The sequence below is a fragment of the Talpa occidentalis genome, unplaced genomic scaffold (assembly GCF_014898055.3).
Source record: "Talpa occidentalis isolate TD23 unplaced genomic scaffold, MPIMG_talOcc4v2.1 talOcc4.7, whole genome shotgun sequence".
NCBI classification, from domain to species: Eukaryota; Metazoa; Chordata; class Mammalia; order Eulipotyphla; family Talpidae; genus Talpa; species Talpa occidentalis.
In genome coordinates, this window is record NW_023605083.1 from 39,652,967 (window position 1) to 39,676,932 (window position 23,966).

General features: G+C 58.0%; 1 protein-coding gene across 7 annotated transcripts in view; it reads left to right on the forward strand.

Annotated features, from left to right (window-relative positions):
• Positions 1-23,966, forward strand: part of DAB2IP (DAB2 interacting protein) — a 174,064-nt gene that overhangs the window by 118,442 nt on the left and 31,656 nt on the right. The window contains exon 1 of one of the 7 annotated variants that reach the window (XM_037494981.2): positions 17,261-17,808. The exons of 5 other annotated variants lie outside the window; for them this stretch is intronic. In XM_037494981.2, coding sequence (XP_037350878.1) covers positions 17,639-17,808 — 170 coding nt within the window. In that variant the 5' untranslated portion in view covers positions 17,261-17,638. Of the gene's footprint in view, positions 1-17,260; positions 17,809-19,526; positions 23,229-23,966 lie in introns of those variants that run through there. One more of the 7 variants, XM_037494983.2, reaches the window with a different exon arrangement.

Consider the following 23,966-nt stretch of genomic DNA (forward strand, 5'->3'; position numbering starts at 1 on the left):
CCTCCACACTGGCTGGGGGGCCAGGATCTTAATATGAGTGGTGGGACTCAAGGATAAACAGAATTCTAGACCCCAAGGGTTATAGAGAGTTGACTTGCCTGAATCTTGGCAGGCACAGAGAGGGTGGCAATGGCCAGTGGCCTTTTTATCCCGTCACATTGGAAACCACCCATTGCACTGTGGAAACACAGTTTCCACCATCCTCCATGGTGCAGTTGCACAGAGAACTACCTAGTGGGTTTGCTGAAACTGCCCCCAGTATGTCAGAGATCTGAGTACAGGCTGCTGCACGCCTGTCCTGGGTCGGTGCACTGAGTTTCGCCCAGGTATGTCATCACACTGGCCGGCTTTACCATAGCACCTTAGTGTGGTGGGCATTCCACTTGGCAGAGCCCTGGGCATTGAACTGAACGAGACCTTGCCTCTCCAGGCCTGGTCTCTCCTCCCTACCCAGAGCTGCTCTGGCTGCTGTGTCTGACCCTGCTGGGTGACTGCCCTGCGCTGGCCACTGGAAGAGGCTGGGTGAGAGTCTGAGTCCAGCGAGGGGCCTGCCTTGCTCTTCATTCTCCTTGCTGCTCCAGCTGCCTCAGTGCCCTGCAGTTCCAGGGGCCACCTGCAGCAGGCCCCTCACTGGAGAGGCTGCCACTCCTCATTGGCGGGTGTCCTACCTGATGGGCCTGGGTTGTTGGAACTCCTGGTCCAGGAGCCTCCAGCCCCTCACCAGGGTCCCTGTTTGGGCTCGGTTGTGATGGGGGGCTTATGCTAGCATGGGAGGTGTGCCCCTGCTCTCTGTTTTGATGGCCGTTCATGCCGGCAGGCCCCCTGTGAGACCCCTTCATTTCCTGATGGGGAGCCTCTGGCCAGCCTAGCTGGTGGTCCAGCAGAGAATGACCGGTTCTAATCACTGCCTGTGCAGGCAGACTCTCTGGGCTGCCCTGGCAACAGCTCCACGCCAGCCTGTTGGTGTGGCTGCTGACAGCTGCGCCTCCTGACTGGCTGCTTCTCCCGGTGCCCACCCCCCTCGCTCCCGCCCCCCACTCATTAGCAGTGGCTCCCTCCCCTCGTCCTTTAGGTGTAGGTGGCTCAAAGGAAGTGCCTTTGCCGGCTGGGCCAGGTCCTGGGACTCTGCTGGGGACTGTTGTCCTCCTGTGCATGGGTGGGGCCACCACAAAGGATTCTCTGGCCTGGGTCAGCACCATTCTAGATCAGGCTGCAGGGAAAACAAAGGCACACTTCCAGGTCTTAACAAGACTCCAGGGACATTCTCACCTTCTCCCACAGCCCCACTCCCTCGAGCCTGCACCCCTGGCCGCCCCTGTTTACTCACACAGACTCTGCAGGTGGATGGATGGCTGCGTTCAAATCCCAGCTCCACCACTTGTCTGTGACTTTGGGGGACTTGCTCAGCTCACTAACTGAGGTAGTGGCAGTGCCTGTCTGGAAGGCCAAGAGCTGTGGAGAGGAGGGAGGAGATATGTGGGTGAGCGCCTGGCGCCGGGCGCAGCAGCGTTCTGAGGTGCGTGAGGTGGCCCTGAGATGTGTCCGTCTGTGGCTTCTCTTTCTGGGTGCCCCTGCTCTTCCTGCTGTGCTGCCACCCACCTTTCCAGTCCAGGCTCCTGCTGCTTGACCATGGCCCTCATTCCCCCCCCACATCCACGATCCTGGTGAGCTCTGAGATCTTCACTTGGCTTTTTCTGTGCTCTGGTATTGGGTCTGCCGCCACCCTAACGAGTGGGTATTGGAGGGCATGGGCTGGGTCTCTTGAACTGTAATGTTGTGCCCTCGCAGGCATAACAAAGCAGAATCCTGGTGCTCGAGAGCCTCGGGGCGAGGCCGAGGCTTCACCAGAGATGTTCTCCCCCTCACCTCCAGCAAAGCATGGGCCCTCGCTTATTCACAGGGCCTTAGAGCGAGGAGAAGTCCTAGCGCTCCTTTCACGGAGGGAAGAGGAGGCCGAGCCTGAGGGAGGGACACACAGGGCCACCAGGGTGGTGAGGGCCTTGCCGCTTTCTGCACCCTCCTTTTGGAGGCTGGGCAGGAACCAGGGAGGGCTTGGCAGCAGTGACTCAGGTGAGACTTGGAAGGAGGGTTGGCAGGACAGAGGAGACCCGTGAGCCAGGGCCTGGTGCTCAGAGGATCAGCATTATAGAGAGGTGGCGGGGAGCAGGGGGGGACACTGGGCGAGTGGGGGGCAGTTCAGAGGGACAGAGCTGCAGGTCAGGGGAGCCGGGGGGTGGGCTGGAAGGAGCTGGCCTAGCTTGTGTTGGGTTGGATTAGGTGAAGATAGACACTCCCTCTGTACCAGGGGCTTTGTTACAAAGCCCACAGCTACCTGAGAGCTGGCAAACCAGGTGCCGAGAGAGAGGTTTGGTGACTCGACCCATGCTCATTAGCCTAGCAGGGGCGCAGCCAGAATGGAAGCCCCTGGCGGCGTCACTCCAAGCTCTGGGGACTGCTGTCTGTTGGGGGCAGGGCCCAGAGTCTGCCTTATGTTAACTACTCCCCAGTCAGGTCTGAGGGTCACCAGGAGATTATAAGTGAAGGTGGACTGGTGTTGCCATTAGTCCCCAGCACCTGTACCCCTGCACGGCACACACTTGCACACACACACGGCTGCTGTCAGAGAACTGAGTTGTTTGCCGCGCCTTGCAGCTCTCGCTTAAAAACTTTGCTGTTGAGAAGTGGGTAGAGGGCCAGGCAGCCTACAGCCGGGAGCCTTTGCTGCCCAGCAGCCAGGAGATGGGGCTTTTGTAAGGCCTGGGTCCCTCACACACCTTGGGAGCCCAGGCCCAAGGTGGTCTCATGGCACTCTGACCCTTCCTTCCTGCCATTCTCTGTGTGACAGCGTGCCCCTCACACGGGGCCCAGCCTCCTTCTGAGCATCTAGCAACACATGGCTTGCAGTGTGGCACCGTGTGGGTGCCCAATGAGCGTTTGCGCCGCGGATGATACACTGAGCACCTACTGCGTGCTGGCGCTATGCCAGACACTGGAATCATTAACTTTGGCATGACACCTTATGATTCACAAAGCTCCTCTGGGCCCCATTAGGAGGTCGACTGTCACGGATCAGGTATTTATTTCTCCATTTTCCAAATGAGGAAACCAAAGCTCAGCGACAGGAGGCAAGTAGCTTGAGGTCACATCATTAGCCCGTGAGGGGCAGAGCCAGGCCGAACCCATTCCAGGTGGGTGCCCGCTCCTGAGGGCTGGGAGTGCTCTCGGGCCTGTGGACCAGAGATGGAACTCCCCAGCTGGCAGGGAAGCCAGGCCTTCAGAGGCCCGTATCCCAGGAAGCAGGGCCCCTGGGGGCACAGAGGCACCTGGCGTGCTTGCTGGCTCTTTGTGCTCCTCCCGGCAGGAGCAGGGACTTCTCTGCCACTGCTGAGGACCAGGCTGTCGGGACAGTGACTGTTTGGGGTAAGTCAGAGGCAGGAGTACAAAGACAACCCTTCCTGCCAATGTGACCCTGACCTTGAAAACCCAGAAAAAGGGAAGAGTTGGTTGCTTGCTTCAAAGGGGCAGGCCTCCTGCAGGCGGGCATCAGGGAAACCTTGGCTTTGTCAGTCAGTTCTTGCTGCCGAATTTCTCCTTTTCAGTTTAATGAAAAGTCCTGGGGATCGGCGTGGCTGGAATCCTGCCACTTTTATTGAAGGCGGGAGCTGCCAGGAGCACCGCTCTCGCGTTGGCTGGGCTCAAGAAGACACAACGTCTGAAGCAAAGATCAGACGTTGATGTGTGAATCTGGATGTCCTCCTGAAGGCTTGCCCCAGTGTCCTGCAGGTGGGCCCTGCTGTTGGGGGTCCCCAGTGACAAAGAGGGTGGTCTTTGCCCTGCTTGAGTTCTTGCAGGAAGGCAGCTAGCCATCAGGAGATCTGGGCCCCCCGAGGCCCTGCGTTTGTTTGTTTGTTACTCAATGAGTCGGTCCCTCCTGTGTGCCAGGTGCTGGGTGTGGCCCAGGGCCCTGCCCCTGGCTGAGCCGCTGCAGATAGGTGGACATCGGGGCTCACTGGGAAGTATATGTCCCACTAAGGGGGCAGTAGCCACTGCGTCCTGGCCCTGGACCTGTGGATTTATAAGAGAAGCCAGAAATCTAGCAATTTTGGGGTGACATTTAAAATTTTCACATCTTTAAATGCTGGCAATTGATTCAAAACTTAAAAATGTCAAACACCGTGTGGGCTAAACAAAACATGAATGTTGACCAAATACAGCCCCTTCTTTTCACTTCCAGACCTTTATCCTAAAGCTTGGATAAAACAGAGTTGGCAGAGGGGAGTAGGGAGGTCCTGGTGAGGGTGTGGCTGTGGGAGTCTGACGCATGAGTCAGGACAGAGGGGGCTGGAGCAAAGGGGACCTGGACGAAACAGATGGGCCACCCCCAGGCGGGGAAGGCCTGGGCCGCGTCGGTGTGAGATGCCACCCCAGATGAGCAGGTACACAAAATGCTCCAGATGTCTGGCAGGCCTGACCCCCACTGCCCAGAGAGTCTGCCGCAGACATGTCCCCCGCCGCTGGCTGGGTGCTTCTGCTTGGCACTGTCACGGGGAGTAAGAGGCTTTGGTCAGGGAAGTGTCCAGGGAAGAAAGGTCCTAAGTATTTAAAGACCTGCAGTCGAGGTGTAACCGCACAGCTGAGGGTGACAGCCCGCCCATCCGGGTGCCCGTGCCTGTATGTGACCTCCCCTACCTTTGCGTTTGTTTGCCTGCTGGCTCTGCAGCCCCTTCAGGCACAGGAAGTTCTAAACTCTCAGAAAGGGGTGCGGCCCCCTCCCCTGCCCCAGCAGGGGTCCTGCATTCTTCAGACAGTTTGAACTGCTCTGGCCAAAGCCTGTCTGGGTATGTTCCTGTTAAGGCCTGCAGGCAGAACTTCGCTGGCTTCCTCCCGTTCTCCCCCCAGGTGCCACTCCCTCCGTAATTCCTGTTTTGAGTTTATTTCTAAATAATCACCTGGTGTAAACAGCGCTTGAGCTCGTCCTGGCAGTTTGTCTAGCAAACTTCCCCTGGGCACCTGCTGCGTGCAGGGCTCTGGGCCCCGAGACACACAGGCACATGTAAGCCCAGGGTGGCCAGGGGCTGTGGCGTGGACAGATGCAGGGACAGGCAGTGGGGCCCAGCCCCCGTATCTCTGCAGTGGGGGTGGGGGTCAGGGAATTGGTGTGGGGACTCTGCCTTCCCACATGCCCTGCCTCCTCCCACCGTGCGCTGTTGTTGGTGTGCAGGGTGGTGGCGGCAGCTGGCCGGGGTGAGGTGAACCTGGGCAGGAGGGTAGAATGTAAGGCAGGCCCTTACCTTCCGGAGCTCGCGGGGTCACAGCAGGAACAGGTGCCAGCGCGGGCCAAATTCCTCACAACGCCCTCTCCTTCACTTAGGCTTCCTTTTAAGTCTTTTTAAAATCAAGGTACCTAAAAATACAAGCTCAGAGCATCAGATTCCAGCCATGCAGAAAAAGCTCCCAGCCACAGTCAGTGGTTTGGGCTGATGTGGAAGAAGTTTCACTTGTTGCTTTAAACTCCTCTGTGTTTAAGGAGTTGCCCGGGCCTGCGCCGACAGTGTGCTGGTGTCTAGCTCATCTTCCCTGGGGAGAGGGAGATCGGCCTTCTGACCCAGATCCCTTAGTGGGGAGGGGCATTTGCTGCAGACCCTGCCCTCCCAGCTCTGGGGGAGGGCTGGCTCTCCTGGGGGTCCCCTGGTCAGGGAGGGAAAAGGCGAGGGGCTGTTTCAGAGTTTCTCCTGCAGACATGGCACCCCTAAGGGGCCTTGAAATTGCTTTATTTCTGGTTTTGCTCACCTGTGCCCTGCCCTGAGGGGCAGGAATCAGCTGTGAAGCCTGCCTGTTCCACGGAGCTCTTGGCCTGGGGGTCAGGAGCATGCAGCCTCGATGAGACTGCCCCATCCTGGTCTCTCACTCAGGCAGCTCCTTCTGGGCAGCCCACAGTGACCCCGACCAGGCCCTAAGGAAGCGTTGGGGGCTGGGGGTGCCAGGCCCCAAGAGCAGTTTGCCTGGGTGGGGAGAAGATTCTAGAAGAGGTGTTCCAATATACTGAGACTGGAAGGTGCTCTGCTCAGCCCTAGTTTGTCATCATGCCTCTCAGGGAGCCAGAAACTGGGTGGGAAAGGCCTTGGGAATCTGTGAGGTGCAGACACCGCTACTGTTGTGTTGTGTGGTTGTAAGGTTCCTGGTGCAGGCCTGTGCGGACTGGGCCCAGGGATGCGTGGGAGGGGGCACAGAGGCTGGAGCCTGTGTCTGGGCAGTGTGCACGCCCTGCTGCCCCTGCTCAGCAGGTCTCCAGCAAGATACTTGGTCCTCGTCCTCCCAGGGCTCTCCTGAGGTCGGCTTGACCGCATCTCAGCTTTGGGCTGAGTGGCGCCCTTGGCCAGTGTCGGGAGAGATAAGGAAGTTGGTGATGGGGACAGTGATAGGGGTAAGAACGAATGTCAAGGATTTGCTTTGTGCTGGGTGCTCTGCTGGGTGCTTCGTGTATGGCCACCACTGCCAGAGTCCCAGCCACCCTCATGTCCACCCCGGCCCTGCAGCCACCCCCAGGCTGTTCTCCCGCCAACTCTGCTCCCTGTTCCTCCATTCTTCACCAGCGAGCATCAAACACTGAACCACCTGTGGCCTGTCACCCCTTCGGACTGAACCCTGGGCTCCTGCCTACCTTAGTGATTTCCTCCCCCAGCTGTCCCCGTCCCGCCTGCCTGTGCCCCAGCCCGGGGTCTTTGGCTTCTTGTTGCCTCCTCCTGAGCCACTCTGCCGGGGTCATGTCTGTGACCTGCGCCCTCTTCTGCCAACTCCTCCAGCAAACACAGCCTCCTGCCCCCATGCTGGTGGTCCTCTGCATGGCCTCCTGGCACCGTTGTTAGTCTACACCTACCTGTGCACTCCTTGCCCTAGACCTTCGGCCCCAAGGGTGGGACATTGATGCCTTGTTGTTCCCCAAGGCGTCTGCAGCCCCTAGAACAGTAGGTGAATGAACAGATAAACATTCCATTCTCTCTTACCCCAGGAGGGAGGCGCAATGCTGTCTGCACTTTACAGATGAGGAAGGTAAGCTCAGAGAGCTGGACTGACTAGTTCATGATCGCGCAGCTGCAGCCAGATAGCATGTGTGGAGCCTGGTGTCAGGAGCCCCAGAGCCCTGTCTCAGCCAGCAGAAGCGGCCACCTCCTCACAACCCAGACAGGCCTGCCCTCCAGGGAAGAACAGGGATGTGAGGGGGCCTGAAGGGAAGGTTGGGTTATGCTCTGGGAAGAGCAAGGGGTGGGGCCGAGGAGGGAGTGAGGGGAGACACTCCCAGTCTGAGGACTGCAGTCGGGGTCAGAACAGGGAGCTTCTGCGGAGGGAGGCCCTGGGGAGAGCGCCCTTGGGTATCACCCTGTGCTCCCAGAGAGCACGTGTCTTGTGCTGGCTCTGATTCCTGGCACTGTCTGCTTCCCAGAGGAGCATAGGCCAGGCCTGGCTTCCCAGGGAGGAGAAACACATGGTGAGAGAGTGTCCAGCCTTGCCTTTGGCGTTGCCGTCACGTCTTCCTAATCAGCCTATTTCTGGGAGCGATGACTTCATCTCCTGTGATTCTCGACACAGCCATTATCAGGCGCCCATGGAAAGATTGGGCCTGGCACCATCCACGTTCCCCTAACGAGCTATGTGGGGAGGGCCAGCTGGCGGGTCCTAGCCCGACCCAGGCTGGAGCTTATGGTCAGGTTTACCTCCTAGAGACTCCCCCTCCCAACAGTCACCCTTAGATCTGGCCTCACTGACCCTCGAGAGCCCGGGGTGGCAGATGCCAGCCAGCTCACACACTGTGTGGTGGACAGTGGCAGTCACACCGGGACTGGCTGCTGGGCCTCAGGTCAGGCTCCTCAGAGTTAGTAGTTGGGCCACGGGGTGAAGGTGAGGCTGGTGGAGGTTTTGCTGGGGACAAGGGGAGGGGCATTGGGCCTGGGGTGTGGCTGATGGGGGGGCAGGCAGGGGTTGTGCCTAATCCTGAAGGTGACTGGGAGTGGGAACAGGCCAGCTTAGATGAGTGGCTTTGGAAGCAGCTCCTGTGATGAGGGTGGGTGTCTGGGATGTAGAGGAAGAAGCTGGCTATTGAGGCCTCCATCCTGTTTTCCCCTTCATGGCGGTAGGGGACGAACCTTCTTCCCTGTCCCCTCCCCTATTCTCTGAGCCTCAGTCCCTGTCCCTGGAATGCTGGTGGAAAGGGGTGGAGGTGGTGGCAGGGACCAGGCATTCAGGCCTCTTGGCTAGGCTTGTGCAACTCCGGGACAGGGAGGGGCCGCGCAGAGCCCTGGCAGGATACAGTGTGGTGAGGGACAACACGTTGCGTCATGCCCTTGTGCAGGACACTCCTCACCCCTACTGACTGCCCATCTGGGGCTCCTGGGCCCTACTTCGGAGCAGAACCATTCGTGGTTCAGGCCCCAGAGTCCTACCGCGCCTCCCAACTCCACCATGTGCCCTCTCTGCGGCCTTGAGCACCCAGCTTAATCTGTCCGGGCTTTGCTTTCCATATCTGTCGATGGGGATGCTAATTATACCTTTTCCCCAGATATCTGGGAGAGTTCCTTGTTCTTAAAGGCTTAACTGAGTGTCCACACGTAGGAGCTGCCCAGTCTGCTTAGCTGTGGCCAAGGAGGCCATGGGGGTCGGGGCAAGGGTCGGGGCAAGGGTCAGGGCCTTTATCTTCACCACCAAGGCTCCTCAGGTTTTCAAGACCCTGGGGTGGGGAGCAGGAGGGTGCTGGGAGAGCCGGGGTGAAGGGCAAAGACGTCTGGGTCCTGGTCTTCACCATTGTGTCTTCAGGCAAGTCACTCCCCCACCAGCCCCGTGCACCGGCGCCCAGGAGTGAGTGGGAAAGGAATGCTGGTCCCGGCCTCGGGAGGCCGATGGGGAACCAACTGTTAAGTTCATTTTTTCCAAAACAGAGTCAACTAGCTGCCTGCCTCTCCTGCACGCTGCCGGCGGGAAAAAGCTTTGAAAGGGGGGCCCTTCCCAAGCCCAGGATGGCGCAGGTCTCCCTCAGAGGATGGTCTGCCTTCTCCCTTGACCCTGGGCCCCTGCCCGCCCTCCTTTGCCTGCCCTCACTCCCCCAGCCGGTCAGTCTTGTCAGTTTTGGTCAGAAGAACGCAGCTCAGCACATTTCCTGAGCATCCTTTGTCTGCTTGTGTTTGTGCTGAGCCCAGGGGATACAGGTGTGGTTAAGAGGCCAACCTGGCTCCCAAGGGGGAGGAAGGCTGTCGCGTCGGCTTGTGTTTAAAGACCTAAGTGCTGGAGCAGCGAGCTGGGGCCCGGTCCTGCGCTGCTGCCTGTGGTGCCCTCTGAGCCTCAGGCAAGGCTGAAGCGTCTCCTGCTCAGAACTCAGGTCCAGCTGTGGTGAGCGCCCCCATTTGAAGGCCTGTGCTCAGTTCTGGATTACTGACTTTGCTGTCCTCACCAGGGAGAGGCCTGTGCTAGAGGCCAGTTGCAGAAGAGCAGGCTCCAAGGTGGTGGGCTGATCCGAGTTTGAATCCTGTCCCACTACTTAGTGTTTATGGGACTTCGGGCAAACTACTTGCTTAAATCTCTCTGCACCTGGGTTTTCTCAGAGGTGAAATGGGTCCTTCCGCTATGCTGCTGATAGGCCCTGGCTCCCAGGGAACACCCTGTGAACCTCATCTCCCAAATCAGCAGCTGCTCTGTGCCAAGAACACCCTCTCCTTTTCCAGCCCTGTGCCTCAGAGGGGAGCTGGTCGTAGAGGCCTCCAGCCTGACCTCTTGGGGAAAGGCTGGGGGCTAGCCCTGCAGCCTGCAGCCCTCCCCTGGAGCCCAGGTTGGGCTCCCCCACAAACAAGGGGCGGGGACACCACTGCTGGTTGCAAACCTCCTCCATCCGAATCTGTGCTAGTTTGGATCCTATCTTGCTTTTTGAAGAAAATGTTTGCTAATGAAATTAATAATGTAAACAAGATTTGGGGAGGGCGGACAGCCAGGGGAGAGAGGTTATTTCAATACACTTCAAAGAACACCCTTCACCAGCATCTAAGCTGCACCATTTGCATACGTAATGATGGTGCTAATTATAGGTGGCCTCCTCTGTAACAACAAGTTTGCCTAGTTGTGCTACATTATTGTAATCACCCAGTCAGAATTCTCTGGCAGGCTTTTCACTAAAGATAACAATAACAATACCTATAATTTTTTGATCCCTTGCTAAGTGCCAAGCATCCTGCCAGGCATTTGACGATCATCTCATTCAATCTTCACAACTTCACAACAGCTCCGCATCCCAAACTGTCTTATCTCCTGTGTACTGAGGAGGAGACTGAGGTACAGAGAGGTTAGGTGACTTCCCTGGGCTCGCACAGCCAAGAGCTGGCAGCTGGGCGGAACACCCAAACCCCGCACCCAGCTACCTCTCACCTCTTTCCCCTCTGTGGCACTACTTCTTTGGGGAGACTTGACACATGCTCACTTTCTATCTTGAAACTTTCTCTTTCTTATTTGGTCCTCTCAGAAACCCCCTTTTTGTCTAAGAGGAAACAGAACCTAACAGAGAGTTGAGGACGGGAGATGAGCCCAGGGCCCCCGAGGAGGGTAAAACCAGTCCCAGGATATCCATCCACCTCCCCACAGGAGAGGGGAGCAGCCCCTCCTTGACCCTTTCCAGGGCGGCGTGCCTGCCTGTCCTGTTCCAGCCCGGCCCTGGCTGGACAGTAGGGCGGCGAGCAGGTGCGGGACACAGCTGCCCATGCGCTATCACTGAGGTGGGGGCTGGTGACCGCGCGTCACCCACTGGCAGCTTTCCCTTGGTCTGAGAGGGTGGAAAAGTGTTTTTAAAAGATCAGTTACTGGTATTTAAACGTCCCTTGAGCATGCACTTTAAAAATCTGGATTTCTGCCTTTTCGTGAAAAAGCAGATGTAGCAACACTGGGCCTGTAGTCCTGTGGGGCGAAGTGTTGGCCTCTGTGGTCCCCCTAGACTCCTTCACTCCCCGGAGGGTCTTCCAGTTCACTTGACCTACGTCAGCTCTTCGCAGCGAGCTGGGCGGGGGTGTGGGGGGTGCTCTGTAGACGAGGAGCCTATCCACGGAGCTGTTGGGGAGGCCAGGACGTACACCTCCATCCTCACCATCCACCTCGCTGCCTCCCGGCCATGCCTCACCCCCACTAGCCACCAAGGAAAGAAGAAAACCGTTCCCAGACCTAATGGCTCAAAAATAACCAACAGTGAGCCTGGCGCGCTGTCCCTGTCTCTCCCTGTCCCTTCCCGCCCTCCCCGAGGCCGGAGGGGACATGGGAAACCTATTCATTTAAACTCAGTTATTTTCTTGAAGACAGAACGGAACTGAATTGGGTCAGCGGCTATATTTGCTGTGCTCAGCTGTTTCCTGCAGCTCCGTCACCCACCGGGTGTGTTGCTGGGCCCTGTGCCGCCAGGCTCACCAATTACAACTCCTATCAGGGGCTGTTCCTTGGCAAGCTGGGCTCAGGAGGGAGGCGTCTCCACTGCTCATTCACCCAACAGGCTGCGGGAGCAGGGCCACGTGGCCAGCTCCTCCTTCCCGGCTGCAGGTGTCGGGCGCTTCACATCCAAAGGCAACATGCAGTGGAGGTGGCCTGGCAGCCAGGCTTCTGCAGGCCCAGAGCAACTAAGTGTCTGCTGGAGAGGTGGGCTTGGCAACTGGGACCTACTGCTCTGGACCTGACCTCTCTGCATTCTGCCTCCTCCTCTAGGGCTCTGTGAGAGAACACAGCCCCCTCCAGTGTGTCAGACCAGGCTAATGTGACATAAACGTGCCGCTGTGTGCTGGGGCTTGCCTTGGGCTGACCCTCTATGTGCTGGGCACTGAGCTGGGTGGGGGACCCGGCTCTCAGGAGGATGTGCTGGGACACCTTCCTTTCCATGCATTCCTCTGTTCCATGCACCCAACCACACAAGTTCCTGAGGTTATTACAGGTGCCGTGTTGGGCCAGGCCTGGTGCTCATTATTTTGGCAGCTCCCTTCGGGCCCACAGTTTGTTAAATGTGTTTTGTCTGGCATGGGGTCTGTGTGTGGCCCCCTCTACTGGTCCTGCTTCTTCCTCAGGGCTCAGACTGGGTGTCTTGTCCACCTGCTTGTATTTCATGTCACTTCCTTCTAGCTGTGTGGCCAGGACTGGATGCTGTACCTTGGGCCTGTGGCCTGTCTTCCCATCTGTAAAATGGGCACAGTGATGCCTCCATTGACACGTGTCGTGGAGAGGAGGCTGGTAGTTTCAGAGAACAGCGCTGTACAGGATGCCTGCAGCAGACTCGTGGCACATTTGAGGAAAAGGAGTCAGCCGCTTCCTTCTCATGTGCTAGAAGCAGGGAACATCTAAGAGCAGAGCTCTGGGGCCTCCCGGGAGGGGTGCTTAGTGCCATCTTGTCACAGATTTGCTGTCTGCTTACATGGAGAAGTGGGGACAGAGTGGTGGGCCCGAGGGCTCCCCTCTTCTACTCCGCTTCTCTGCTGCGAGGGATTCCTGACACTGGGCTGCCCAAGCCTCACAGTTGCCTGCAGGTGCCCTGTGGTGGGGCAGGGTTGAGTTATGGCCTCCCCAGCCACTGCTGACCACCTAGCATGTCACAGTGCCTGTCACTGCCTCCTCTTCTGGCAGCCTGGGAACCCCCACCGCATCCCCAGCATTGCTCTTGGTCAGGGGTGGGGTGGGTAAGGGGACAGCTCAGGGAGATTTGAATTCCTTGACCTTTTAGGCAGATGGTCACCTTGGGGAGCGTGAACTCAGGCATCAGCCGAGGCAGCCATCCGCGGTGCCTGCTGTGAAGACAGGGGCCGCTCTGATGAGGTGGGGACATGACTTGGGGACCAGGCAGCAGGTAACCTAATCAGGACACAGAGCTGGGTCCTGGAGAGTAGAACTGGCCTCTGGGGGCAGGGTCTGGGGTGAGGGTGGGGGCCTGGCATCGCAGGCTCAGAGACCTCGGCCCATGATGGCATCCAGTCCTGGAACACCATGCCCGCTGGCACCCAGCGCTTGACACCCGGGGTGAATATTGGCTGTGTCTCACAGCTTGTCCGAGTAAATGTACTCTGTCTTTGACAGGAGGCATCACGCAGGTGGGAATTCACTCCCTTAAATGCTTTGATGGAAACATTACATTTTTTGAGTGAACATGTGTCAACATAGCTGTGGGGGAGGAGGTCCCGGGGTTCTCTGCCGGCTGAAGTCATTGCCATGATAGTATAGTCCATTGTCAGCCAGGCTGGTGGGGGACAGGGCAGTAACCAGAGGGGCAGGGGCCTGGCTGGCCTCATGGGAGTGAGGGGGTCCATCTGTGGCATATGGAGCAGGTATAGAGGAACGAGGATGGACGTTGGAGGCTGTGGACTGACAATGTGCTTTAACTCCCCACGTGTGGCAAAACAAGGTGAGTGGGGAGCGAGAGGGTGGGAACAGCAATCAGGCTCTGGAATGGTGAGCACTGGCAGCTCCGACCAGAAAGACAGGCTGGAGCCAGATTGTTGGATCCCAGCTCCCACTAGTAACAGGCTGTGTGACCTTGGGAGGACTGCGGGCGCTACCGTATATAAAATACCTAGCGCTGGGCCTAGCACATAGCAGGCGCCAGGACACCTTTGTTGTTTGTTGGTGATGGTAAAACCACACAAGCATAGATGTTCTCACATATAGTAACAGCGGGGATGTGTCGAAACTGCTACCCCAAGTTGGCCTTAAACCTCACACCAGGTCTGCTGCGTGCAGCGGTTGTCTCTGCAAAAGCCCTGTCCACAAACAGCCAGGCCTGGGGCTGACTCCTGCAGACACCCCTCTCAGGCACACCTCTCTGCAGACCCTCAGGAGTTGGGTTCCTGAAGCCTCTTCCAGCTCAGGCCGTCTAAGCAGGCCAGAAGGGCCTCTGTCCTCCACTCAGCCCCAGAAAGGGGGGAGTGTGGTCACCGGAAGGTCTTCCCTCCTGGGGTGGGAGCATCTCTCCCTAGGGGTGTACATGCCTGGCCTGGAAGTGTTACTTGACAGTCACAGGCTGGCTCTTCTGCACCCCAGGAAATAGGAAGTTCCTTGAAGAGAATGGAGTCCAGAGAGCCCAGCCCAATTGAGGAGGCGCCTTTAGATCTGAAAGATGCTGAGACATCTGGCTCTGAACTATGGGAGAAGACTGACCCACAGGGTGTTATGTCCACCACACGCTTAGTGAGTCCCCAAGAACCAGAGATAAGCAGACCCGAGCAGGGCCTGCCAGGGCCAGCAGGACCTAGGAGAGGGGGAGGCAGGCTGCCAGGGATTTAGGGAGACAGAGGCAGAGATCTGCTTGTTCCTGTGCCCGGGGATACTGGGAAAGGCTGCCCTGAAGGCGGATGAGAATTGGGAATAGGGATGAAGGGGAGATTTGTGGGAACAAAGGGGTGGGGTCTGGAAAGCACCTGTACCGGGAGGAAGAGGAGAGCAGCACCTGTGGCTGGTCGGGATGCCTGTCAAGGCAAGAGTGTGCCATGGAGGCGGGGTCGCTGGAACCAGGAGTGCCTGGCTCAGGGCACCTCTGAAGCTCCCCCTGCTAACCGTGGCCGGGGATGGGCACTGTGTACTTACGCTGTGCTTTTGCTTATTAGTCACGATGCTCTGAAAGGAGCTTCTTACACAGTCCTCTGAGCTGAGGCTAGAAGGGCATGTAGGGAGCCACTTCTTCAAGGTCAGACAGCTGTTGGGTGTGGGAGACCAACTTGGGATGCACATCCCAATAAGCCTGGCCCCCGGATACAGGCTTATTTCTTCTTAGCGCTCATGCAGAGCTTGACACCCTGCCACCGGGGCCTATTTTGTTATTGCAAAGTATTGGAAGTGCAGAGAACAAATGGAGGCTTGGGGTAATCTGGGAAGGCTTCCAGGGGGAAGACACATTAGACCTGAGAAGGGAGATGAAAGGGGACAAGCAATAGGTGTAGAAGGTTGTCTGGGGTGAGGCACACCCACTTTCAGATGTAGTTGGCATGGTAATTAAAGGAAAGCCAGGCTAGTTTCTCACAGGCAGGAAATTTATTGCGCTCCAGGGTGAGGTTCTCTGGCCCAGGGCAGGGTGGCGGGGAGCAGGGGTGGGGTTGTCAGAGAGGTTGCCTGTTGGAGGGTAAGGGCAAGCTTTTATAGGGCGGGGTCTGGCCTTGCAGGGAGGTGGAGAATGCAGAGTCGAAGTTGCTTTTCAAAAGCGTTTTTTCTCTTGGAACTGGTTCTTTCAATGCCGCTTATCAGGGCCTGTGCAAAACCGGGCAGAGCCGGCTTCTGGGATGCAGGTGGCAGTAGTTTCGAGTACCCCCCCCCCATCTCTGCCCCAGCCTCAGCCTTACAGTTGGATCAACTTGTGCAGGTGACTGAGCTCCTCGGTACTTGTTTCTTCATTGGTCTTACATGTTTGGTGCCATGATTGCGCTCACGTGGGAACCTGCTTGGGGCCTGCACCTGGGAGGTGTTTGTGATGCATTCATTGCCCTCCCTCCTTACCAGGACCTCGGCTGCTCCGGAGCCTGTGACCCTCTGCCACTCCAGCCTCTACTCACCCCTGTTAGGAAGTTTTATGAGGACACTGGATAGACCCAGATGGAGCTGTGGGGGAACCCTGTCTGGAAGGGAACCCTTGAGTATGCCCCAGCAGATGGAGGGTGGGCGGGGCCATGGGAGTTACGGGATCCCTGTGGTTGGGATCACCTGTGTGTGGAACAGAGCTGAGCTGAGATGGAGGCACCACGGGGAGATGGAGCGAGTCACCGCTTATACTGAGAGTTGGGGGGAGGGGCATAGTTGAGCCTTCATCAGTCCTGCAGGTGCCTTAGCCAGAGTACTTCCTGCCTGCACACAGTAGGTGCTGACAGCCTGGCTTGCTCTTAGCATGAGCTCGTCTGTTAGTTGGGGGGCTGGAACAAGCCAAAACAGGCACCGTGGACTGAACTGTGGCTTGTGAGGCCGCTGGATCTGGAAGACCTGGAGTAGGCAGGACCCCGGGGTCGCTGTCTCCCACTGGCCTGTTTGTCCTTATTTACGTGTGTGTGTGTGTGTGTGTGTGTGTGTGTTTCCTTAGTCCCTTTATATCAGAAAGTTACGCTGCTCAGTGGGCTCAGCCCTGGGTGATGGCAGGAGGAGAGGTGTGATTTCCTGCCTGTGCTGGAGCCCAGTGGGATGGAAAAGGGAGTGACCCCAGGCAAAAATGTTGGGGTTGGCTGCTGTGCTCTTCCCAGGGGGATTGCCTTGCAGTGAGGGCCAGCTAAGCCTGGCCCAGGGCGGGTGGGCATTTGGGTTCCGGGGTCGGAGAGGTCAGCCTGCCCCACTGTCTGTGGGTCAGCAGCTGGGGCTGCTCCCTCCCGGCACTTACTCCTCCGCCCCTGCCTGAGGCTTGGACCCTGGGCCCCTGCCTGGGAGGGAACCCAGTGTTCTTCCCAGCGAGGGTCCGCGGTCTCGGTCTAGTCCAGAGCCCGGGTCGGGGCCGAGCCCCTTGGGTCCTCCTGCCCGGGTGATCTGGCGGGCAGATCCTGTTCTCCCGACCTCCGTCTTTGTCCGAATGGTTCGGATGTTGGAATGGGAGGGCGGGGGGTGTTTGTTTGCTGCGTGAGAGGCTCGGGGCTGCCGCTCAGAACCCGCAGCCAGGGTGGTGCGGCCCGGCCGGCGCTGGAAGGGCCGCGGCTGGGGGCAGCTGGCCGCGGAATGCGCCGCGGGCGCCGCGGGGCGGGAGGGAGGCGCGGGCTGGGCGGGCTCGGGCTGGAGGGCGCGGCCCGGGGCGGCGCCCGAGGCGAGTCTGGAATGCTCGGAGCCGCTGCGGGGAGGGGTGCTCCCGCGCGCCCCCGCCTTTGGGCCCCCCTCAGCCCCCCTGGCTCTGGCCGGCCTGCCCCAGACCATGCAGGAAAACACACCTGTGCATTCAGCAGTGCAGCGCGGACTTGGCGGCCCGGGCCCCCCGGCGGCGTGCCGGCCTCAGGTGAACGGGCGCCTGTGCTCCTGGCCTTGACGTTCTCCTGGCCGGAGCCAGACAGCGGCTTCGGATCAGGGCTGTCTGGGGAGCGAAGCCGGATAATAGCCCGGAGCGGGGCGTGGAAGTTGCCCCTTTAGGTGGAGTGGGCTGGACAGGCCACTACCTGAAGGTGACATTTGATCTCAGTCCTGAATGTGGAGAAGCCAGCCCTGCCCAGAGCCCCGGCTGCGCGGAGGGAACGGCCGGTGCAAAGGCCCGGAGGCGGGACCCGGGCCGGGCGAGCCTGGCCCAGCCAGCTCCCAGGGGCGGGACTGCAGGGCTCTGCGGGGCCATTTCCTGCGCTGCCCCTCTGCGCTCCGGGCTGCGCCCTTTCCAGGTGACCACGAGGGAAACTTGCCAGTGGCTGGAGGCGACTGGTTTTCGGTCCTTTTTCTAGACTTCTTGGACTTGGAGGTGGTGCCATGTGGTTACCTGTATGGAAGACTGTAATTTTCCACTTGTTCCCTGGAGGACCCGGAAATTTCTAGATGTTGTCACCGCTGTTTTTTTTAAATCACTTTCGAAATTTCAGTTTGGAAGACAGATTCAGCATGTGCCTTGCGGGAAGGGGAAGCCCGCCTGGGCACACCTCCTAGATGCCGGCCAGGCCTGAAAGGCCCTCAGGTCTGGCCAGAAGCACCTGGGTGCATTTCACCCTCGGGAATGGGCTTCTGTGGCCTCGGACTTCTCGGTGATAACCTCGGCAAGATCCTGGGTAGGGCTAGAGGAGCTGCTCTGTGGCGACCCCGCCATCCTCAGAAGCCAGACCTGGCTCCTGGGTGCCCAGCACCCAGGCCTGGGTCAGTCCGGACACCTGTACTCCCGCCATCAAGGTCTGTGTGTGGTTTTCTGGGGTCACTTCCTCCCCGTGGTGAGCCTTCTATGGGAGTGGGTCTGGACTAGGGAGATGTGGGACTTCCTGCAAGGAGGCTGGGCCCTGGGGCCCCACCACCATCGGGCTAGGGCCCGGTTGGTGCACTGTTTTTGGTGGTCAGCAGCCGGCTTTCTCGGGCTCCTCCTTGAAGTTCAGTTCCTATACTGGACTCCGGGGCTGAGTGGCAGACCCCCTTCTCGGCCTGGGAGAAAGTGTGAAGGTGGGGCTGGAGTTTCTAGATGGACTCCTAGGAATCAGGTCCTGCCCTAGGGGAGCGGAGAGAAGCAGCCCAGGAGCACAGGCCTGAGGAGGCCCGCGCAGGCAAGGCTGTGGGCTCAGGCAAAGTTCTGGGCTCCTGGAGGGTGATCCAAGCCTAGGGAACTGGCCAGGTGAGTGAGGTGGGCTGGGAGGAGGCGACTTTGGTTCCAGACTGTGGAGCCAGTGAGGGCTGATGGGCTGTTGGGCCCGTAGCCTGGGCTTCTCAGTACTGGTGGGAAGGGTGAAGCATTGGGTGTAGGGCTGCCTCATGGAGACAGATCTAATAATCCCAGCCTGTCTCTCTGGTGGTTGGTATGGCAGGAGAGAAGCTTTACTCCTAAAACTTGTATTGATCTAGACACTAATAAAAAGTAAAGGTTTTTTTTTTTTTTTGAGGGGGGGCAAGATTTTTTCTTTCTTTATTAGTAGTACAAAGAACATCAGAATCCTAAAACGCAAATTTGTTTCCATCCTCTCCCTTGATTGGCGGTGGGGGGGGGGGTGGCAACTGGCCTTGTTCAAATTTCACCTCTTCAGGAAGCCCTCCTTGATTGCACAGACCTGCAGCCACCCCTCTGCTCTCCAGCAGTTGACCCAAGTTCCCACTGTGAGTCTCTAGTCTGCCAGAGGACAGGTGCCACTGGCTGGGCAGTACAGAAACCTGCATGCTCTCCTGAGACCCCCCAGCAGTGAGAGCCACTTCCACCTGAGGCCTTTGGAGACAGAGAGGGCTGGGCATTGGACTTCTTGTCTCTTGGTTTGGTTCCTTTCTTCGTCTCTGTTCCTTGTGTTTGCATATTCATTTCCTAAATTCTTACTGAGCTCTTACACCATCCCAGATTCCCTTAGGATGCAGAAATACAGCAGACATAGCCCTTGGCTACACGGCGTACCTTCTGGTAGGAGAGATAGATAGTCATAAGTAAGTGGAAAAACAAAGTAATTCCAGATTGGGTGAGGTTCCCATAGCTTCTGAAACTTTTAAGTCAGGGATCTTATCTGCTTTGTTCAGCACCTGGATTCCCAGTGCCTAAAATAGTGCGGGCACATAGCTTGCACTTAATATTTGCTGGCTGAGCGAGCAAGATGCTGCGAAGGAAACAAGCCAAGTGTTTCCATGGGGAGTAGTGGGGCTGGGCAGGATCTGAGGTAGTGGGGAAGGCCTGAGTTCCCAGAGACTCCAGAAGCCACGCTTTTGGAGAGCAGGTACAAGCAGAGCTGTGCAGGGACCTGCAGGTACAAAGTCCCTGAGGCGGGAAAGCTGAGGCTTCTTTAGTGGGGGCTGGGGACTGCTGGGTGAGGTCAGAGGGCAGGCCCGCTGAGGGGCAGGCTCATTCCATTTGGGGAGGAGTTTGGGTTTATTGAAGGCTTTTGAGGCAAGACATTAAATAATCTGTTAAGTGTTTCTAAAGAGTCTTCCTGCTGGTGGGGTAGGGAGGAGGGGCAGGTGGGGAGGCAGGTGAGGAGGTGTGGTAAGGTGTATGATTTCAGAGGAGGTAGCAGAGGATTTGCTGATGGGCTGGCTCTGAACACCCTGAGAAGGGAACCTTCTGGCTTTTGAGACTCCTGGCTGCAGCCATGGCGATGGGGCTCCTCTTTGGACACTTCAGACTTGAGGGTCATCCAAGAGGAGGAGATGTCAGGCCAGCATTTAGATACTGAGTCTGGAGCTCAGCGGAAAGGCGGACTGGAGACAGTAACTTCGGAGTCTTGAGAACACTGCAGGTATGCAAGGCTGAGGAGAGAATGAAAGCATTTCCTAAAGGCGCAGGCCCCAAATCCAAGCCTGAGAAACTCTTGCCCGTGGAGGAAGGCCGGGCTGCTGCAGGGAAAGGAGTGTGGTGACCCGTGAGGGAGGAGGAGCACCAGAGCTGGGGGGCCTGGCCTTCAGGGCGGGAGCTAGCGGGCCCCCTGTAGGGTCAGGAGAGGACAGGAACCTGGGTTGGCTTGGGCAACTCCAAGACCATGAGAACCCCTGGGGGTCAGGACAGGTGTGTTGAAGAGGAGGCCACAGTGTCAGAGAAGAGTGGGGGACCTGGTCAGTCTGGAAAGCCGAGGGGCTGCGAGGAACTGTGGTGTGTGGGGTTGGGCCTGGGTTTGCCCAGTGGGCCTCTGCCTTGGGCAGCCCAGAGATTCTCTTCTGGAGGGCTGGGGGGGTCCCGCCAACATGAACTTCCAGCCAGCCCCCACCTCCCTCCCTGGAGGGCTGGCTCCTTGCCCTATAGTGTCTCACTCCTGGCTACTGTGGTGTCAGCTGACCCTGTCTGTCCCTTGCCCGGACACTCTCTGGGTCTAAGATGCCCCAAAGAAGAACACAGCGTGGCTGGATTTACTTAGTCTCTCGCCACCTTCCCCGAGCAGAGCGAGACTTCATTTACACCACCTCTGCTCCAGAAGGCTCCTCTGTGTTTGGCTTCTAGAAAGTTTGAGGGTGTCACGGGTTATTTTGGTGGGCAGGACCTTGAATGTTTAGAATGTGTTTGGCTTGGTTGGAGGAGTCACTGTAGGGTCAGAGACACCCTGAGGTCTGTTGGACCCCAGGCTGGGTTCTCAGTAGCTGTTGAATGGAGAGCACCCAGATACTTGCCTGGGATTTCCAAGTGGTTTTGCTAAATACTTTTCCTGCATCTGCTTAGCCAGTGTTTTTACATCTGTTACCTGCATTTTGTCATCACGCACAACGAAATGGAGCTCAGGAAAAATGAAAGGACTTGCCCAAAGTTCCGCAGTTGTTGAGTAACATACCAGAATTGCAGGCCAGGCCTGTAGACCCCAGATCAGGCCATCCCTTGCTGACTGATTAACCCTACGCTCAGGAGGTGGTGCTGGGGTGCGAGGCACCGGCTTTCTCACTGTCCTCGGGAATAGAGCCTTCTCTGAGGGGCTGAGGGACACTCCTCCTGCCTCCTGACACCTGTTTCCTCTGCTTCTTGACACCCTCAGCACATCCAGGGAGACAGAATGAGGCAGCCCTAAACTCGGTCAAGTCTTGGCCACGGGAGCCCCGGGCTCCTGGGAAGTGCTTGTGCAGCAGGTGTGAGCGCGGCTGAGCACTCCCCGCAGGAAAGCCAGCTCAGCACAGGACATCCCGGAGATACCTGGGGAGGGCTGGCCCAGCCCTCCCTGGGGAGTGGGAGACTGAGACCCAGGGAAGGCTCCACCTGGGGACATGAGGCTTGCCCATGTCTCCCCACAGGCCCTGTGCCCATGCTTCCCATCCCTGCCACGCACCCCAGTAAGCCTGGGCGTGGGGTGGAGGCAGCGGTTTCCAGGTTTCAGAGGATTTGGCCACAGCCCGGACTTTCTCAGTCTCTGGCCTCCTCACCTAGCTTCTGAGGGAGGGTAACCTCTGGGAGCTGCTGGAGTCTGGTCCTGCCTTATGGTCAGTGAATGTCCCTTTTGGGCCCCCCACCCCCTTTTTCAGAAAGAAACTGAGTCCCAGAGAAAGAAGTGACTTCCCCCTGTTACTGTTCATTTGCTGCTGTGTGTCTCCTGACCTGCCTGGAGTAGCCTCCTTCAACCTGGTTTGTTGGAGCCAGGTACCTGGCTCCTGGCCTGTAACTCTTTGATCCTCACAGCGGCCTTGTGAGAGAGAGATAAGCAGCATTATTGCCCATTCTGCAGGGGAGGCGCCCGCGAAGCCCAGAGAGGGCCTCATCCAAGAACACACAGGTTGGTGCAAGTGACGCAGCCCACATTTGAGCTCAGTCTGGCTTTAGAACCCACGTTCTTAACCACTGGGGTACACGCCTCAAACTTGTTTGACTGCCAGGCTCCTTAGAAACAGAATGTGAGGAGTTAATCCTTCATGACCCAGTCCCTGCAGAATTAGACCCGTGGGCTCTGCCTGGCTTTGGACTTGCCTTGCTGCTGGAGGATGGTCAGACAATGCCTGCTATGTGCCTGGCCACTGCAGGTGCCAGGAAATGGCCCACCCTGATGTTGGAAGCATGTTAGCTCGGGTACCGCAGCTCAGGTGCTCAAGTCTCCCCCTTTCTCTCCTCTGTCCACTCCTGTTCTAGATGGTGGGCAGGGCCCTGTCCCCCTGGGTCCCTAGGGGCCCCAGGAGAACCCCATTCCTGTTGCCCTGCCCCCTCCATCCCCGTGGACAAGGGAGGGGCCACGGCCAGCTAGCCTAAACCCTGGGCTTGGAAGGATGACTCTCACCTGCCCCCAACTGGGGCCTGGGTGCCCGATGCTCCGCCCTGTAGGGTGACAGGCCCCCTTCCCCCCACTTCTCTCCTCCTTCCCCACTTTTGCTGTGTCTCCCCTTCACCTCCCTTTCTCTTGTCTCCTTTCCTGTTGGGTCAGGGCGTGATCGCCAGTCTTCACCTCTGTAACATTGGGAAAGGATAGAACCGACCCCACAGGCTTTTGAGGCTCAGATCGAAAGCCCAGCAGTTGTGTACCCCCACAAACAGATCTTCCTCTTCATCCTCTTTTTCCCCACAAAGGCAAAATGTTAGTGGTTGTGGACCAGGTGGGGCCTGGAACTCAGAGGGGGGAGCCTGGTCTCCAGAGGCTGACCTTGCAGCCTGTGAAAGTCTGGGGTGAGCTGGCGAGCCTCCGTCTGCCGCGGCTTCCCCATCTGTGAGCCGGGGGTCCAGTCACACCTGTGTCGAGGGCGGTCATGCCGGGGTGCTGAGTGCTTCGCCGGTACATACTGCTTAAAAAATGCTGCCTTGCCTGCTTATTACTCCTAAGGTGTAACCTCATTGTTTGGGGGGTGCTTTGGGACCTGAGGGAGAAATTCAGAATTTTCCTGTCATGCATTTTGTCTTAAGTCTTCTGTAGAAGGCAGAGGCCTTCAGTTTGATCTTGGCTTTTGGGATTTTTTTTTTTTTACTGTCCCATTTCCTGTATGGAAAAAGGGATCTGCGCCTTTAAGTTCCCAGCAGCTGAGTGGGACACTGGCCCTTTAAAAGCACATTACAGAGTTGGAACTTAGCCTTTGTTTAACTTGCCTGATTAGTCCCAGCGGACAGGGCTGGAGTGGTATGTCTAGGACCGGAGTGGGGCTGGACTGGCTGGGCCCAGCGGGGACCAGCCGGCCTCGGGCTGTCTTGCCCTGGCCCCAGGGCTTCCGGGGCCTGGCGATCCTGGTGGCTGTGCTGAGGGCGGGTGAGTGGCCCGAACAGAGGTTGGACCGAGGGAGGCTGGGAAGGAGGGAGGTGCCAGGCTTAGGGCTGCTGACCAGCCTCCTGACCCCAGGGAGACGTACTGAGGGGTGGGCGCTGCCCCATCCTCAGAGCGGAGTGACCAGTGCCCGGTGCTCGGAGAGGTTCGGGAGACACAGGTCTGCCCTCTGCAGACATCTGCCGCCGGCCCAGAAGTGGAAGCACTTGGGACGGTGGTAGGAGGCCGAGAGCAGCTGATGCTGCTTTTAGTTTTTAAAAAGAGGGAAATCCACTGAGTCCTTCCATGGGTACTGGAGGCCTTTGTGGCCGCTTCACCAAGAACCAGTGCTGAAAGTTTTCTGGGCTGAGGAGCTTGGCCTTTGGTCCCAGTCGCCCAAGGCTGGGCTGGGCTGGGTGGGGCTGCACTGGGCTCTTGGCCCCAGATCGCCTGCACCTGGCCCGGCACAGGACTCTCTTTCCCCCTTCTCCCTGCCTGGGTCTGTTTCCTGACCGGCCTGCAGCTGTGGAGGAGGTGGGAATGGTGAAGACCAGGAAGTCTGGTCTGGACCTGGAGTGTTTGGCGCCAACTTAAATATTTGGGCCCGGGTCTCAGTGATGTGGTGCTCTTGGGAGAAGTCGGGGTTTAGCTTGTTCCAGGCCAGATCCTTGCCCCTTGGTCACCTCCACATTCACCACCTCTGCTGGGGAGCTGCTGCAGTGGGTCAGACTGCTGTCACCTAGG